Source organism: Bufo gargarizans, chromosome 3 (genome assembly GCF_014858855.1).
Source record: "Bufo gargarizans isolate SCDJY-AF-19 chromosome 3, ASM1485885v1, whole genome shotgun sequence".
Taxonomy (NCBI): Eukaryota; Metazoa; Chordata; class Amphibia; order Anura; family Bufonidae; genus Bufo; species Bufo gargarizans.
Genome location: NC_058082.1, coordinates 497,857,288 through 497,873,479, shown reverse-complemented (window position 1 = coordinate 497,873,479; position 16,192 = coordinate 497,857,288). Strand labels below are relative to the sequence as shown.

The 16,192-nt window shown below is 46.7% G+C and overlaps 1 protein-coding gene across 1 annotated transcript; it reads right to left on the bottom strand.

Moving 5' to 3' along the window:
• Positions 1 to 6,143: 6,143 nt before the first annotated feature.
• On the bottom strand, positions 6,144 to 11,582 carry LOC122932523. Its single transcript, XM_044286989.1, has 2 exons — positions 9,519 to 11,582; positions 6,144 to 6,403 (listed from the first exon to the last, which is right to left on the bottom strand). The coding sequence occupies exons 1-2, from the start codon at positions 10,873 to 10,875 to the stop codon at positions 6,399 to 6,401; spliced, it is 1,362 nt and encodes a 453-aa protein (XP_044142924.1). The 5' UTR covers positions 10,876 to 11,582; the 3' UTR covers positions 6,144 to 6,398.
• Positions 11,583 to 16,192: the final 4,610 nt, after the last annotated feature.

Genomic DNA, 16,192 nt, shown 5'->3' with positions numbered 1-16,192 from the left:
TAGCTCAGAGACCTGTTGCCCCAAATCCTGGACGTGACGTGTAAACTCCGCCACTGCCTGTGACAAGTTCTGTACGAAAACAGAGTAGCTATGTTGGAATAGAGTTTCTGTCTGGCCTTGTTGTTGGCCTTGTGTTGCCTTGTGGCTCCTGCAATTGCAGCTGCTGTTAGTGGAGGAGGCGGGGCTAGCTGGAGAGGGATCCGCCATTGCAGAGTGCCCAGTATTTCTGAAAAGTTCAGGTAAAGTCTGTGATGGCGCCGGTGTGCTCGTCATCGGTTTCGAGTTCCTCTGTTGCGGGACCATTCTCGGGTTGTCGGCACCAAGTTTGAAGCTTGTGGAGTTATTGAAACGGTGCTTGAAAAGGGATTAGTTCGGCTCGCGGCACAGAGCTCAGAGAAGCATGTCCTCCTCCTCCTCAGGCTGCGCGCATGCGTCCCTTTCCGTTTTTTTTTTAATGCATGTGTGAAAAAAAAAAACTGAACCACTGAACGCAATCGCAGACAAAACTTAAATAATTTGGTCCCAAAATTGCGTGAGTTTCACTGAACGCATCCTGAGGCAATCCATAACGCTCATATGAAAGAGGCCTTAAAGCCGTGTGCATGAGCCCTAAGTCATAGTTAGTAGCTAGAGCTAAGTGAATGAGTTCCCATAACTTGGGGGCTACAGAAGCAGTGTAGCTCCGATTCAATTCTATGGGAGTTACGGAAAAAAGCATAGCACAGCCGTCTCTGTTGTTTGCGTAACTCTGGCCACCATAAACAACAGGTATTCCCATCTCAGCGATAAATGGCTAAGATATGAATACCCCTTTAGAGTGTGTCACACACTGATTTTTGTAGCAGTTTTTGTTGTTGTTTTTTGAGCCAAAGCCAGCCATGGATCCAAGAGGAAGTAGGCGTTCTCCTTTTTTTCTCATTCTCCATCTCCTCCAACCCACTTCTGGCTTTGGCTCCAAATACTTCCACAAAAAGCTGTGTCTGACACGAACATGTGTGCCCCATGCTGCGGGCCGCTATGCACGGGTACTGACCAAGTGCACGCCATTTGTGGACCCATTCACTTTAATGGGTCCTCGATCCACAAGATACGTTCCCCACTGCAATGAAATAGAACATGCATTATGGCCTGCACAGGGCCAATGCCTGTATATTGTGGACCCACTGTTGCGGGCCGAAATATGGGCACGGGGCACTCACAGTCGTGTGCATGAGACCTTAGGCTACCTGTACAAGTTGCAGATTAAACATGTTTTTTGCATGCAGATTTTTGTGCAGAAAAACCGTACCATAATACAGCACCAAGCAGAGTGAACGAGGTTTGAATAATTTCGTGTACACATTGCAAATATTTTCCATGCGGAAATTGATCTGCCGTGCGGGTTTTGGAATCCGCAGCATGTAAATCTTTTCTGCGGATCTTTAGTGCAGATTTTACCCTTTGCAAAGCAAAGGGCAAGATCATGGCAAATCCACATCAAAATCTGCAAGTAAAACATGGATTTTGGTGCAGAAATGCAGAGAAATCCACATGGAAAATCTGTAAATACGCTCGAGTGTGCAGGTAGTCATACACATTACATAGAGGTTGGTTAATGGTTGAACAGTAGTTGAACTATGGTGAACGATCATTGCGCAGACACATTTTAGTCCATGTTGGCCATCACTGTTGACACAAGAAAATGGACAAAAGATCTTTCTGGGAATATTCTTTCAAAGAAAGATATTTCATCTATTATTGGGTGAAAATATTAAACACAGGCAACTTCTTTTCAGACAATTCTGGTCTATCATCGGCTGGCTAAAAAAAAATAAGCAAAAAGACAAAATGCAATCGCACACTGCATCCAGCACTCTGCCCTGCCTTTATGCTGGATGTTGAATAAGGCATTGGTGTACATTTTGGCCAAAGCGTAATAAGCCACTCACCACGTCAAGGTCACCTTAATGAGTGGTCCCTAACACTAGTTCCTACCTTTTATGGGCCATGACAGCCACACAAAGTCCAGGGAGCGCAGGTACAGCATGCACGCCAAGCACACTCTGCTTTTAACCCCGTCCGGTGCCATTACAGCTTTCATCGGATCCAGGGATGCAAGTACCAACATGCATGCTGAGCCCACTATATACTTTTCCTGGAGCCTAATGGCTACTGGTAGGTGCTATATAAGCAGACTCAGTTTTAGGCTACATTCACACGTCAGTATTTTTCTATATCCCGAATTTCGGTCCGTTTTTTGCGGATCCGTTGTTCCTGAAAATGTTTCCGTATGTCATCTGTATGTCATCCGTTTTTTGCGGATCCGCAAAAAACTGAAACATGTATAAATTTCACAAAGCAAATAAAGTTGTTTGGATTTCTTTGAAAAAAAATTGAAAAGAAAATGTGAATAAGTGATTTCTGTGGGCAGGATTTAATTTCCAGGAACGGATTCCGCATAAAACGGATGACATACATAATGACATACGAAGTCATCAGTTTTTTGCGGAACCATTGACTTTGTATTGTACCAGGATCCGATTTTTGAGGAAAAGAATAGGACAAGTTTTATATTTAATCAGACATGCGGAACGGAACAAAGGAAACGGACAGTACACATTGTGTTGTCCGATTTTTTCCAGGACCCATTGAAAATTAATGGGTCCAGATCTGTTCTGCAAAAAACGGAACAGATCAGGAAAGAAAAAACGGACGTGTGAATGGACCCTTATACTGACTTTAAAACCAGCTTCCAGGGCATACTAACTGGTCAGGTGTGCATGACTGCTTGGAGATCGCCACGCCTCCAATATATACTACAAAGAAAAAATATGGGGGATTCAGCCCGCACAACCCCTAGCAGGTGCAGATTGCTATGGCGAAATACAGATAGAAACGCAAAAACACAAAATGCAATCGCACACTGCAACCAGCACTCTGCCCTGCCTTTATGCTGGATGTTGAATAAGGCATTGGTGTACATTTTGGCCAAAGCGTAATAAGCCACTCACCACGTCAAGGTCGCCTTAATGAGTGGTCCCTAACACTAGTTCCTACCTTTTATGGGCCATGACAGCCACACAAAGTCCAGGGAGCGCAGGTACAGCATGCACGCCAAGCACACTCTGCTTTTAACCCCGTCCGGTGCCATTACAGCTTTCATCGGATCCAGGGATGCAAGTACCAACATGCATGCTGAGCCCACTATATACTTCTCCTGGAGCCAAATGGCTACTGGTAGGTGCTCTATAAGCAGACTCAGTTTTATACTGACTTTAAAACCAGCCTCCAGGGCAGATTAACTGGTCAGGTGTGCATGACTGCATGGAGATCGTCACACCTGCAATATATACTACAAAGAAAAAATATGGGGATTCAGCCCGCGCAACCCCTAGCAGGTGCAGATTGCTATGGTGAAATACAGATACAAACGCAAAAACACAAAATGCAATCACACACTGCAACCAGCGATTGCAGTTTTTAAAAAAAAAAACAAAGGCTGTTTGTTCAATTTCAACTGATGACTGTTCAATTTGGTTGAAATCGTCCGTTTTTATCAACTTTAGACTAAGGCCTCTTTCACACGGGCGAGATTTCCACTCATCCACTTGTTCGGGCAGCCCAGCTTCTTTTCTGTTTTCTTCTTTGATGACAGGAGGAAAAGGACAGCAAAATGCGGAACAGAATTGCGGACGTATAAATGGAGCCTGAGGCCTCTTTCACATGACCGTATGGCTTTTTCAGTGTTTTGCGGTGAGTTTTTCCATATGGCATATACAGTATACAGTAATTAGATAGAAAAAATTGGGCTGGGCATAACATTTTCAATAGATGGTTCCACAAAAAACTGAACGGATATGGAAAGCATACGGATGCATTTTTTGCGGACCCATTGACTTGAATGGAGCCACGGAACGTGATTTGCAGGCAATAATAGGACATGTTCTATCTTTCAACGGAACGGAGAAACGAAAATACGGAAACGGAATGCATACAGAGTACATTCCGTTTTTTTGTGGAACCACTGAAATGAATGGTTCCGTATACGGAATGCAAAAAACGCCCCGTAAACGAAAAAATAAATAAATGGTTGTGTGAAAGAGGCCTAATACAGTAACAGAAATTTTCCCAATCTCATGTAAACGTTTCATTTTTTTTTTCGTGCAGACACTGACCTGCCGTGCGGATTTAAAAACCTGCAGCATTTCAATTGTTTCTGCAGATTTTTAACGTGGATTCCATCCTTTGCTATGCAAAAGGTGAGATGAGGGCAAATTCACATCAAAATCCTCAACAAAAGTGACAGGTAAACCGTGTCTTTTGGTGAGGAAACACAGAGAAATCTGAAAAAAACATCCATGTGGAAAAGCTATAAACATGTTTTCTGGGATTTTTTTTTATTTAAACTCTTAAAACGTGTTAACCCTAAAGAATATGCATACACCATTGCTCAAAAATAAATTAAAATAATTTTTACTGCTGAAATTAAACATGGTGAAAATTGTTTTCATTCCCTCTGTCATTAAAGGTTTGGGGTGTTGAGGACGTCAAGTGCTGTTTCCACTACACACCTGGAACCAGCTACTGAGAGCTCGCACCACCTGCAGTACGTATGATCCTGACAACTCAAGGCTCCATAACTGCACATCATTCATGATGTTCAATGTACTAGGGAGTGATTATCAGGAACTGTGGAATGTGACATCTTCATGGAGATGGTAAAGCAGCGGTACAGTTCTTATGCATTAATTTTCCCAACTGCTCCACAAATACTTAAAGGGGTTGTCCCATGAAAAATATTCTAGTTTTCAAACCACCACCTGGATCTGAATTCTTTTGTAACTGCATGTTATTTAAATTTAGCATAGCCACTGAGTTATTCAATAAAATGTATCTGTGTAGCGCCACCTGCTGTTTTTTATTTATTTGTCCTCTTCACTTAGAAGTCCGCACATGCTCAGTTTCATCCTTCAACTGCCACCTGAGCTGTGATTGGGAGAACATGGACATGCCTCCTTAGCTGCAGAAGAAAAGACACTCCCCTTGAGCTGCCAACTTGATATAAATATATAATCAACCAAATTAGGATGGTGCTTCCCTTTTTTTATATTTGTGAATTATTTTAATTGTGGATTTAAAGCTTATATATTTTTAATACATTTATGGTCGGTGCATTATTTATAGGTTGGGGTTGATATACAGTCCTGATCAAAAGTTTAAGACCACTTGAAAAATGGCAAAAAATCATATTTAGCATGGCTGGATCTTAACAAGATTCCAAGTAGAGCTTCAACATGCAACAAGAAGAAATGGGAGTGAGACAAAACATTTTTTGAGCATTCAATTTAATGAAAACAACCAATAAACTGAAACAGGCTGTTTTTCAGCTGATCAAAAGTTTAGGACCACACCTCCCCAAAACAGAAATCCAACTTCCAAACATGAACTCAGTAATGAGTAGCTCCGCCGTTATTGTTTATCACTTCAAAAATTTGTTTCGGCATGCTTGATGCAAGTGTTTCCATGAGGTGAGTGGAAACATTTCTCCAAGTGGTGAAGACTGCCGCATGAAGGCCATCTACTGTCTGGAACTGTTGTCCATTTTTATAAACTTCCCTTGCCATCCATCCCCAAAGGTTCTCAATTGGATTTAGATCAGGGGAACACACTGGATGGCCAAAAGAGTGATGTTAGGCCAAAAGAGTGATGTTATTCTCCTGGAAGAAGTCCCTTGTCGTGCGAGCATTGTGCACTGTAGCGTTGTCCTGTTGAAAAACCCAGTCGTTACCACACAGACGAGGGCCCTCAGTCATGAGTAATGCTCTCTGCAACATCTGGACATAGCCAGCGGCCGTTTGACGCCCCTGCACTTCCTGAAGCACCCTTGTTCCACTGAAGGAAAAAGCACCCCAGACCATTATGGTGCCCCCTCCACTGTGGTGCGTAGAAAACATCTTAGGTGGGATCTGCTTGTCATGCCAGTAATGTTGGAAACCATCAGGACCATCAAGGTTCCATTTTTTCTCATCGGAGAAACTTCTTCCACCTTTGAATGTCCCATGTTTGGTGCTCTCTTGCAAAGTCCAATCCAAATTCAGGATTTTCCTAAGTTATGACGTAAAGTCATGATTTTATGAAAGACACGGAGGCGAGTATTTGCTTAACTCTTTCTTTACTGAGACATAGCAGCAAAGATAACTGAAGAAAAAAATGACATCAGTGTAACCATGGTAATAACTCCACCCCCATAGCCCCTATATAAGGCGCATCACCCCATGGACACTTCCTCTTTCTTTGTGGACTTCAACTGACGAGAACCTGGAACCTCGAACAGTCAACAAACAGCCCGAACCTTGGCTGCGAACGAGAACACCGGAAAGCCGTAAGGTGAACACTTGGAAACAGCAGACAGAGGGTGATCAACCTGAAGAGAAAATAAAAGATCATGGTAATATGGATACTAACAAACCGAGTATGGGAACCACACCCGGACTCATTCCCTGCGGACACAATAAGAAATTAAACAAAACATATAAGTAAACTTCCGAAAGGTCCGAGACCCCCAGACCAGATGGGTGGGTACAAAACAAAGGGAGGGAAATACTCGCCTCCGTGTCTTTCATAAAATCATGACTTTACGTCATAACTTAGGAAAATCCTGAATTTTATTTCAAGACACGGAGGCTCATATTTGCTAGTTTAAAGCTGAGCAATCACGGAGGAAAAAGCGTGAGGAACAGGTCTAAAATAGAATTCCCGAAAGGTAGAGACTCGGGACCAATCCGCCAAACGTAATACATCCTCTAAACGGGCACCAGCTACGGACATAGAGGTAGCCGCTGCCCCACGCACAGAATGTGCGGTAAAGATGGACGTGTCGATACCCGATAGGGACAGGATCCATTTAACCCAACGGGACAGTGTGACGCTTGAAACCGGCGCAAAGGGGCGGCGGAAGGAGATGAAAAGCTGGGGATCATTCCCAGAGCGAGAAGCCAGAGTGCGAGCCTCATACTCCCTGAGACAAGCCACCGGACACAACTGCAGAGACGAAGGGAAAGACGGATAAGCAACGGATTTAATGCCCGTCTTCGTGCGCCGAGAAATATTAAACAAAACTCCCTCCGGCGTAAAATAGCGAGCATCAACATCCAGAGCCCGGACGTCAGAGACACGCTTACACGAAATCAAACACAAAAGGGTCACTAATTTGGCCGAGAGCTGCCGGAGAGACAACAAGGAGTTGGAAGGCCAACCCTCTAGAAACCTAAGAACTGACGCCACGTCCCAAGTGGAAGAAAAACGAGGTCGTGGAGGCCGCGCTAAACGACAGCCTCGCAACAACCTGCACACTAACGCATGTTGGCCTGCGGGAACACCATCAAACCCTGAATGCCCGGAAGAAATGGCAGACCGGTACACATTGAGAGTACGGTAAGCTCTCCCTGCCTCAAACAGAGATGTGAGGAACTGAAGAACGTCCGTCACAGGGGCCAGTACGGGATCCAAGTCCCGAGAATCGCACCAACGACTCCAGACGTCCCAAGCGGCGTGATAGGCTCGTCTAGTGCCTGGGGCCCATGCCGACTCCAACAGACGTCTAGTCGCCGCCGAAAAGCTGGAGGAGTCCCAGGAACCCCTGAAATGCGACAGGCGAGAAGATGAAGCGAGCCGTCGAGGAGTAGAGGGTGAGGACGGCCGTAAGGGTCGAGCAGGAGGAGAGGGAAAGATGGCAAGAGCCGAGGTTCCTCCGACAGAAGGTAAAGTAGCTGGGGAAACCAAGACTGTGTTCTCCAGTAAGGAACTATCAGAACCATCTGGGCCTGTTGGCGACACACCTGAGCAAGCACTCGAGGGATGAGTGCGAAAGGAGGGAAAGCGTAAAGCAGAGACCCGCCCCAGGGCTGAAGGAAAGCATCCACTGCCTCGGCCTCTGGGTCTGGACGCCAGCTGAAGAACCTGGGGAGTTGTGCGTTCAAACGCGTCGCGAATAAATCGATGGAGAAAGGGCCCCAGAGAGATACAATATCCTGGAAAACCCCCGAATCCAACTTCCAGTCGCTGGAATCTGAAAGACAACGAGAACTCCAGTCGGCCAACGTGTTGTGTAACCCAGGAAGGTATTCGGCCACCACTGACAGCCCCCTGGACAGGCAGAACTCCCAAAAATCCTTGGCCAGAGATGACAGGACCCTGGATCGCGTTCCTCCCAGGCAGTTCACATAACGGACAGCCGAGACATTGTCCATCCGTAAACGGACACACGCCCGAGCCGACCCGTGAGCAAAGCTGCGGATCGCAAAAGATCCCGCTAAGAGCTCGAGAGCGTTGATATGCAAGTGTGATTCGTCCGGGGACCACGCTCCTCCCGTGGACACCCCTTGACAATGGGCCCCCCAACCCATGAGGCTGGCATCCGACTCGATGACAAGGTCGGGACTGGGGCCGAAAATGGCTCGGCCATTCCACACAGATAAATTGTGGATCCACCACACCAGTTCGTGCCTGGTCTCCGTGTCTAAGATCAGAGTGTCCGAAAATGAAGCCCCCGCCCTGAGGTGAGCAATTTTGAGCCTCTGAAGGGCTCGATAATGTAAGGGGGCTGGGAAAATCGCCTGAATGGAAGAGGTTAGAAGGCCAATCAAGCAAGCCAGTTGACGGAGGGACACCTGAGGAAGGGCGAGAGAATGGCGGATCTCTTTGCGGATCGCCTTGACCTTGGACGCGGGTAGACTGAGCGTTTGACTCCCCGAATCTATGGTAAACCCTAGGAACTCTATGGAAGTGGTTGGCAAAAGGCAGGACTTTTCCAGGTTGAGAATGAACCCCAAGCCCTGAAGAAGGTCTTGGGTCAACTTCAGATGACCAAGTAAAAGGGGCGGATCCTGAGCCATAATCAGGATGTCGTCCAAATAAATGATCAGACGAATTCCTCTCCCTCTGAGCCAGGCCACTGCCGGTTTCATGAGTTTCGTAAAACACCATGGGGCCGACGACAGACCAAATGGGAGGCAGGTAAAACGCCAGATGCGGTCCCTCCAAAGGAACTGGAGAAGACTCCGGGACACCGGGGCCACAGGAACTGTGAGATACGCATCTTTTAGATCTAATTTGACGAACCAGTCCCCTGGTTGAAGCATATCTCTTAACAGATGGATCCCTTCCATTTTGAAATGTCTGTAACGAACGAAGACATTTAAGTTCTTTAGATTTATGACTGGCCGGAATTGTCCGCCTTTCTTCTGCACTAGGAAAATACTGCTCAGTATTCCCGTATGAGGTTCGGGGGATACCTCTATCGCCTCCTTCCGGAGGAGGGAGAAAAGTTCTGCATCTAAGAGCGTCTGTATCTGGTTCGAACAAGAAACCCTCGGGATAGGAGGAAGGTTTCTTGGGGCGGCTACCAACTCGATGGTGAATCCCTGAACTGTGGAGAGGACCCACTGGTCTGAGGTGATCCTTGACCACGCACGGAAAAAGAAACGGAGTCTTCCCCCAACCTGTAGCGAAATCGGATAAGACACACAGAGATGGCTTACCATATGGGCGTCTGGATCCTGGAGCGCCTCGGAATCCTCTGGACCGGAAAGAGCCACCGCGAGACGGGAAGAACGTTGGCTGGTACTTGGGATCCTGAAGGGACTGGCGGTAATTAAAGGAGCCTCTGCCCGTGCCTCTGGGCTGGAAATTGGATCGGCCGGACAGGCGGCCCCTGAGACTGCCGGCCCTGGATGAAAAACGAGACTGGAAAACGCGGCGCATCGAACTCTGCGCCTTATCCAGGGCCGTAAAGGCCCCCACGTATTTTCCCAATTCTTTAATAAAAGGATCTCCGAAAAGGAGGCCCTGTGCCTCCTTACCGGACTCAGAGAGGGACAGATTTGCTAACTTGGGCTCTATCTTCATCAAGATAGCCTTTCTTCTCTCAATGGCAATGGAGGTGTTTACATTGCCAACTAAACATATAGCCCTTTGGGCCCAGCCGCTAAGATCCTCTGGGTCGACCTGCGTGCCCGCTACTCTAGCGGTCTCGGCTAAATCGAGGATTTTTGCCAGTGGGCCGGTCATATCGAGCAATTTGTCCTGGCAAGCTTTGAGCGCAGAATCAAGCCCCTTGCGTGGGTTGAAACCGGTTTTCGCCAGAAATTGGACCACTTTTGGGTCCACAGTAGGGGTCTCACATATCTTGTTCGGAATTAGGGGACGGGGACATTCCGCGCGCAGCTTACTGCGAGCCTCCTTGGAAAGAGGCGTGCGGATCCTAGCCTCAAGATACTGGGTCACATGGGTGGCAGGAAGCCACTCAGAGGACCGCGGATGGTGTAGCTGGTCGGGATTAAACAGAGGATCCCCCATGGGGTCTATAACTGTGTCTTTGGCGACTTCCAGCGGCTCAGTAATAACACCCGTTGTCAGAGACGGGTCTTCTAAGGCAGTATCCACTGCAATATCCGCTAACTCATCCCCTGAGTGAGTGGACCAATTCTCACCTGCCTCCTCAACAGACTCTGCGTCTGAATCTGATACCGGATCCGGGAGTGCCCGGGCGGTCTTCCAAGATCGCACCCTTTCTGCCGGGCGCGGGTTAGCTCTTTTGCGTGACTTATTCACGCAGTCAGTGGATGGGCCAGAGCCATCATTCAAGAGTGTTCTGGAGGCAGGAGGGGGCATAACAGAAACTGGCTGTGCCATAAGGGCCTGTGATATGGACTGTGTCAGCGAAGCTGACATGGTCCCCATTGCCGCAACAATTGCATCAGATATAGATTGTTGTAAATTAGTAGCCTGCACTACAGGAGCAGGCGTCTCATTAACTCTGAAAGGAGTGGTGGGAGCTATCTGACCTGTGTGTTTGTCTTGGGCAGAAGCGACAGGGGAAGCTGGCACAGAGGACATGATGGATGAGATACTGCAGGAGTTAGTCACCCCAACAGAGTCAATAGGGAAGCGCAGAGGGAGAAATACCGGACTGAATGTGATGAACAACCGACCGTGCGGTGCTGAAGATGCAGCCGATAGTACTGGCAGCCGGAAACACACTAAGAAAAACCCGGGAATCGTAGGGGGGAGTAGAAAACCCTAAGACTCCACCTCCTACCAGTGAGGGCCAATGAGCGGACGCCAAAGGAATGACGTCCGAAATCCCGCGAGATCTCGGTGATCAGAATCCACCAAAGTAAAGATGGCGCCCGAGAATCTCGCACCTCGCGAGACTACGAGCGCGCGCAGCCTGGAAGAAGCGGCGAAAAAGGTAAGGCCCTGAGGAGAGTGGGGGGGAAGAAAATGGCCGAATGCCGTATAATATAAGGGGAAAATCGAAGCGCCGGGCACCCGAACCGGAGGCTAAGCGGCACAACAAGGCCGGACGAAGACAAGCAATAACCAAAAAAGCACCACAAGCGGGCCCTAATAGGGGATGAACAAATAAAATGAGAGAGGGGAAAAAAGGAGTCCCACAGAGATGAGAGAGACAGAGGGCAGACAAATAAGCCCTAATCAACTAACGGACGCCAAGGATGACGTCCGCAAATTGAGAACCCTATCTATATAAGGGTTAACAATAGGACACAAGGCAATGAAAACTATACAGATTAAAATATATAACCATGTACTTATCTGAGAAGCAGCAAAGAAAGAGGAAGTGTCCATGGGGTGATGCGCCTTATATAGGGGCTATGGGGGTGGAGTTATTACCATGGTTACACTGATGTCATTTTTTTCTTCAGTTATCTTTGCTGCTATGTCTCAGTAAAGAAAGAGTTAAGCAAATATGAGCCTCCGTGTCTTGAAATAAAACTAGCAGTTCTGTGGCATTCAAGGAGACGAGGTCTTTGAAGACGTTTTTTGTTTTTGAAGCCCTTCAGTCTCAGATGCCGTCTGATGGTTATGGGGCTGCAGTCAGCACCAGTAAGGGCCTTAATTTGGGTCGAGGATCGTCCAGTGTCTTGACGGACAGCCAATTGAGTCCTCTGGCTCAGTGCTGATTAAATTTTTTTGGGTCTTCCACTTGACTTTTTTGTTCCATAACCCTCAGGATCATTTAAGAAATTCCAAATGACTGTCTTACTGCATCCCACCTCAGCAGTGATGCCTTTGCCATCAGAACGTGTGACTACCTGACAGAAAATGACAATGAATCCACCTCTTTGCACAGATTTGGCCTTTTAAAGGCATGTGGTCCTAAAATTTTGATCAGCTGAAAAACAGCCTGTTTCAGTTTAATCGTTATTTTCAATTAATTGAATGCTCAAAAAATGTTTTGTCTCACTCTCTCATTCCTTCTTGTTGCATGTTGAAGCTTTACTTGGAACCTTGTTAAATCCAACAATGTAAAATATGATTTTTTGCCATTTTTCAAGTGGTCTTAAACTTTTGATCAGGACTGTAAATCTAGCAGAGCAATGAATGTGAAGATTTCTGGACCCATGTGAGGTACAGGGCTGGTTTCTAGCTTTGTTAGAAAGAGATTGTCATGTACTATATGATGTCTGATTTTCACTTTTTACATTAGTAAAACTGGATAGCAGTAGACTTGTGTTGTAGTACTCTGTGGTACTTAGTATATGGGAATAATCTGGCAGGAGTCTTTGCTGAAACACGTTGAGGCGGACATCATCCTTGTTGGTAGCTATACTTTACAATATGGTCCATATCTGCTGCTATGGTATAATTGCACTGATGTACTTTATGTACCCTGTTGCATGTTAATGATAGAGAAGAGTACATTTCCTGAAAATCGTTTTGGTTCAAATTCTATGGATTTGGTCATCATATTCGATTTGGGCTGAATGAATTTGACCCAAATCGAAAGTGCACCAGTGGCCCTGAAAAGCTGTGTATGACACTGTGGGGTCACTTTTAAGCTCTTTATCGAAACATTAGTAATGTCAAAGTGACAACAACATATGGCTGTAGGAGCCAATTAGAGATGAGTGAATTTCCGCTTATGAAATCTGTTTACGCTTCGTTTGGTGGTAAAAGCAGAATTGCGTTATGGATTCCGTTACCACGGAACATAACGCAATTCTATGACGGAATGCATAATGGAATGCCTTTAGAGGTATTCCGTGATTCATTCCATCATAATAGAAGTCTATGGGCTGCAAACGGATCCGTCCAGTTTCTGTTATGCAGGGGAGTCCCATTCAGTACTTTGGGGAGAGCACTTGGTGATGGCTGGGCCCGGGGTCCTCCGACCACCACCTTCCCCACTCGGCTCTCTATGTAGGTGCGGATCCCAGAGCTGGGACCTGCACCTATCAGACAATAGGGGCATATCATAGCGATATGCCCCCATTGTCTCAGATGGGAATACCCCTTTTAAGGCTGCTATTAGCTTTATGCTCTAAACACAGAACAGGTGCAGATCTTTCCCTTATACCTTATGGGTCCATTCATACGTCCGTAGCGTGTTTTGCGGATCAGCGGACCTGCAAAACACGGACACTGGCAATGTGCGTTACGCACTGCACATCGCTGGCACTAATAGAATATGCCTATTCTTGTCCACAATTGCGGACAAGAATAGGACATGTTCTATTTTTTTCAGGAACGGAATTGCGGACCCGGAAGTGCGGGTTCCGCAATTCCGTATCCGGGCCGCACATTGTGCGGCCCCATAGAAAAGAATGGGTCCGCAATTCCGTTACGCAAAATGCGGAACGAAATTGCGGACGTGTGAATGTGGCCTATGTCTGTGAAGCCTCCAATCCTGGTTTTGGCTCACAATCACTGATGAAAACACTGACGAGAATGAGGCTTTAGGCTACGAGTAAGGAGCCAAACATGTAAGAAAGCTGCAGGGTTTTTCTGTGTGGACTTTGTTTTAATGGAGGATCAATAAGGCATTTTTTCTAATTCAGAAAACACCCCTTGAGTGCTAGATTTCTGCTTGTTATACTAAATGTGGTGCCTGTATCTCCAGCTTGTTTCTACAACAGTTTGTTGTCAAAAGACAGAAAAGGCACAAATGCTTTCCATTATACTTTTTTCTGCAGGTTTCGCTCCTGGTTTTGGCGGCTTAGGCTACTTTCACACCTGCGTTCGATCGGATCCGTTCTGAACGGATCCGCTCATATTAATGCAGACGGTGGCTCCATTCAGAACGGATCCGTCTGCATTATAACTTAGAAACATTTTCTAAGTGTGAAAGTAGCCTGAGCGGATCCGTTCAGACTTTACATTGAAAGTCAATGGGGGACGGATCCGCTTGAAGATTGAGCCATATGGTGTCATCTTCAAGCGGATCCGTCCCCATTGACTTACATTGTAAGTCGGAACGGATCCGCTCGCCTCCGCACGGCCAGGCGGACACCCGAACGCTGCTTGCAGCGTTCAGGTGTCCGCTCACTGAGCGGAGCGGAGGCTGAGCGCTGGCAGGCGGATGCATTCTCAGTGGATCCGCCTCCACTGAGAATGCATTAGGGCCAGACGGCTGCGTTCAGGGCCGCTCATGAGCCCCTTCAAACGGAGCTCACGAGCGGACACCTGAACGCAGGTGTGAAAGGAGCCTTACAAATACAAAATACAAAAGTGACCTTACAGCATGTTACACACACAAAACACGTAGGCAACTTACATTACATTAGGATGCCTTTGTACCTGGGAACAAACCCTGCCTGTCTATACACTAGGAGGATTTTTCCTTTCCAAGGACTGTATCCATTTTGCGATCAACAAATTGCGAATTCGCAAATCATGGATACTAGCCGAATGCATGCCGCCATTTATTTTTTACCTCCCGCAGAAAAGTCCTATACTTGTCTGCAAAATGGACAAAAATAGGGCAAGTTCTATCTTTTGCGGGGACACGGAACCGGCATACAGTACATACCATGTGCTGTCCGCATTTTTTGCGGTCTAGTTGAAATGAATGGGCCTGCATCCAATCCGCAAAAAATAAGGATTGGATGCAACCAAAAATACAGTTGTGTGCCTGAGACCTAAGGAGGACCGGGTGAGCTGATCCACACTACGCTAAACAATAGATGCCCGTGATGAGAACATAGCCCTACCACTTTACAAATCGCTAATCAGACCACACATGGAGTACTGTGTACAGTTCTGGGCTCCTGTGAACAAGGCAGACATAGCAGAGCTGGAGAGGGTCCAGAGGAGGGCAACTAAAGTAATAACTGGAATGGGGGGACTACAGTACCCTGAAAGATTATCAACATTAGGGTTATTCACTTTAGAAAAAAGATGACTAAGGGAAGATCTAATAACTGTATATATATGTATAAATATATCAGGGGTCAGTACAGAGATCTCTCCCATCATCTATTTATCCCCAGGACTGTGACTGTGACGAGGGGACAGCCTCTGCGTCTGGAGGAAAGAAGGTTTGTACACAACACATAGAAGATGATTCTTTACGGTAAGAGCAGTGAGACTATGGAAGGTGATGGGGAGTACAATAAAGGAATTCAAGAGGGGCCTGGATGTATTTCTGGAGTGTAATAATATTACAGGCTATGGCTACTAAAGAGGGGTCGTTGATCCGGGGAGTTATTCTGATTGCCTCATTGGAGTCACAAAGGAATCCCCCCCCCCTCTTAAGTGGGGAAAATTGGCTTATTTTTGTCTTCCTCTGGATCAACTTGCAGGATAACAGGCTGAACTGGATGGACAAATGTCTTTTTTCGGCCTTATATACTATGTTACCTGCAGCTATCCAGCAATCTGCAATGCACTTAACCAGCACTTTTTCTGAAATTTATGTTAGAGTTGCTGTTTTGTGGGACTGAACCAGACAGGCTATCTGTCACAGCCTTTGCTGTGTGCGCCGTGACACTTTTGCCACACTTGCAGTTGCCGTTGGCAACGTGTTGTTTTTATGGCATGTCGTGGCATTGTCTCGGCTTTTGCTGTGTGCGTCTTGACATGGTGGCCACGCATGCTGTTGCCTGTGGTGTGTGCACTTCTCCTTTAAATTGTAGCCTCCCTCTATCTGGTGCTGTATGGGTTAACTCCCTGACTGGGTGTGGTCACTTGGCTTTTATCTCCAGTGGCTTCCTGGCTGGAGTCTGTTGTACTACAGACTTGCTTGGTGTTGGAGCGTTGCTCCAGTCCAGGGTGTTCCATCTGCCCAGTCATTGAGGGCCTCCTTGTAGGACATACTGTCACGATGGGGAGTGGGGAAAACCCCCCACTATACAATGTCAAGTATAAAGGGGGAGCAGCTAGGCCAGTACGCCAGGATCAGGTAACAGGT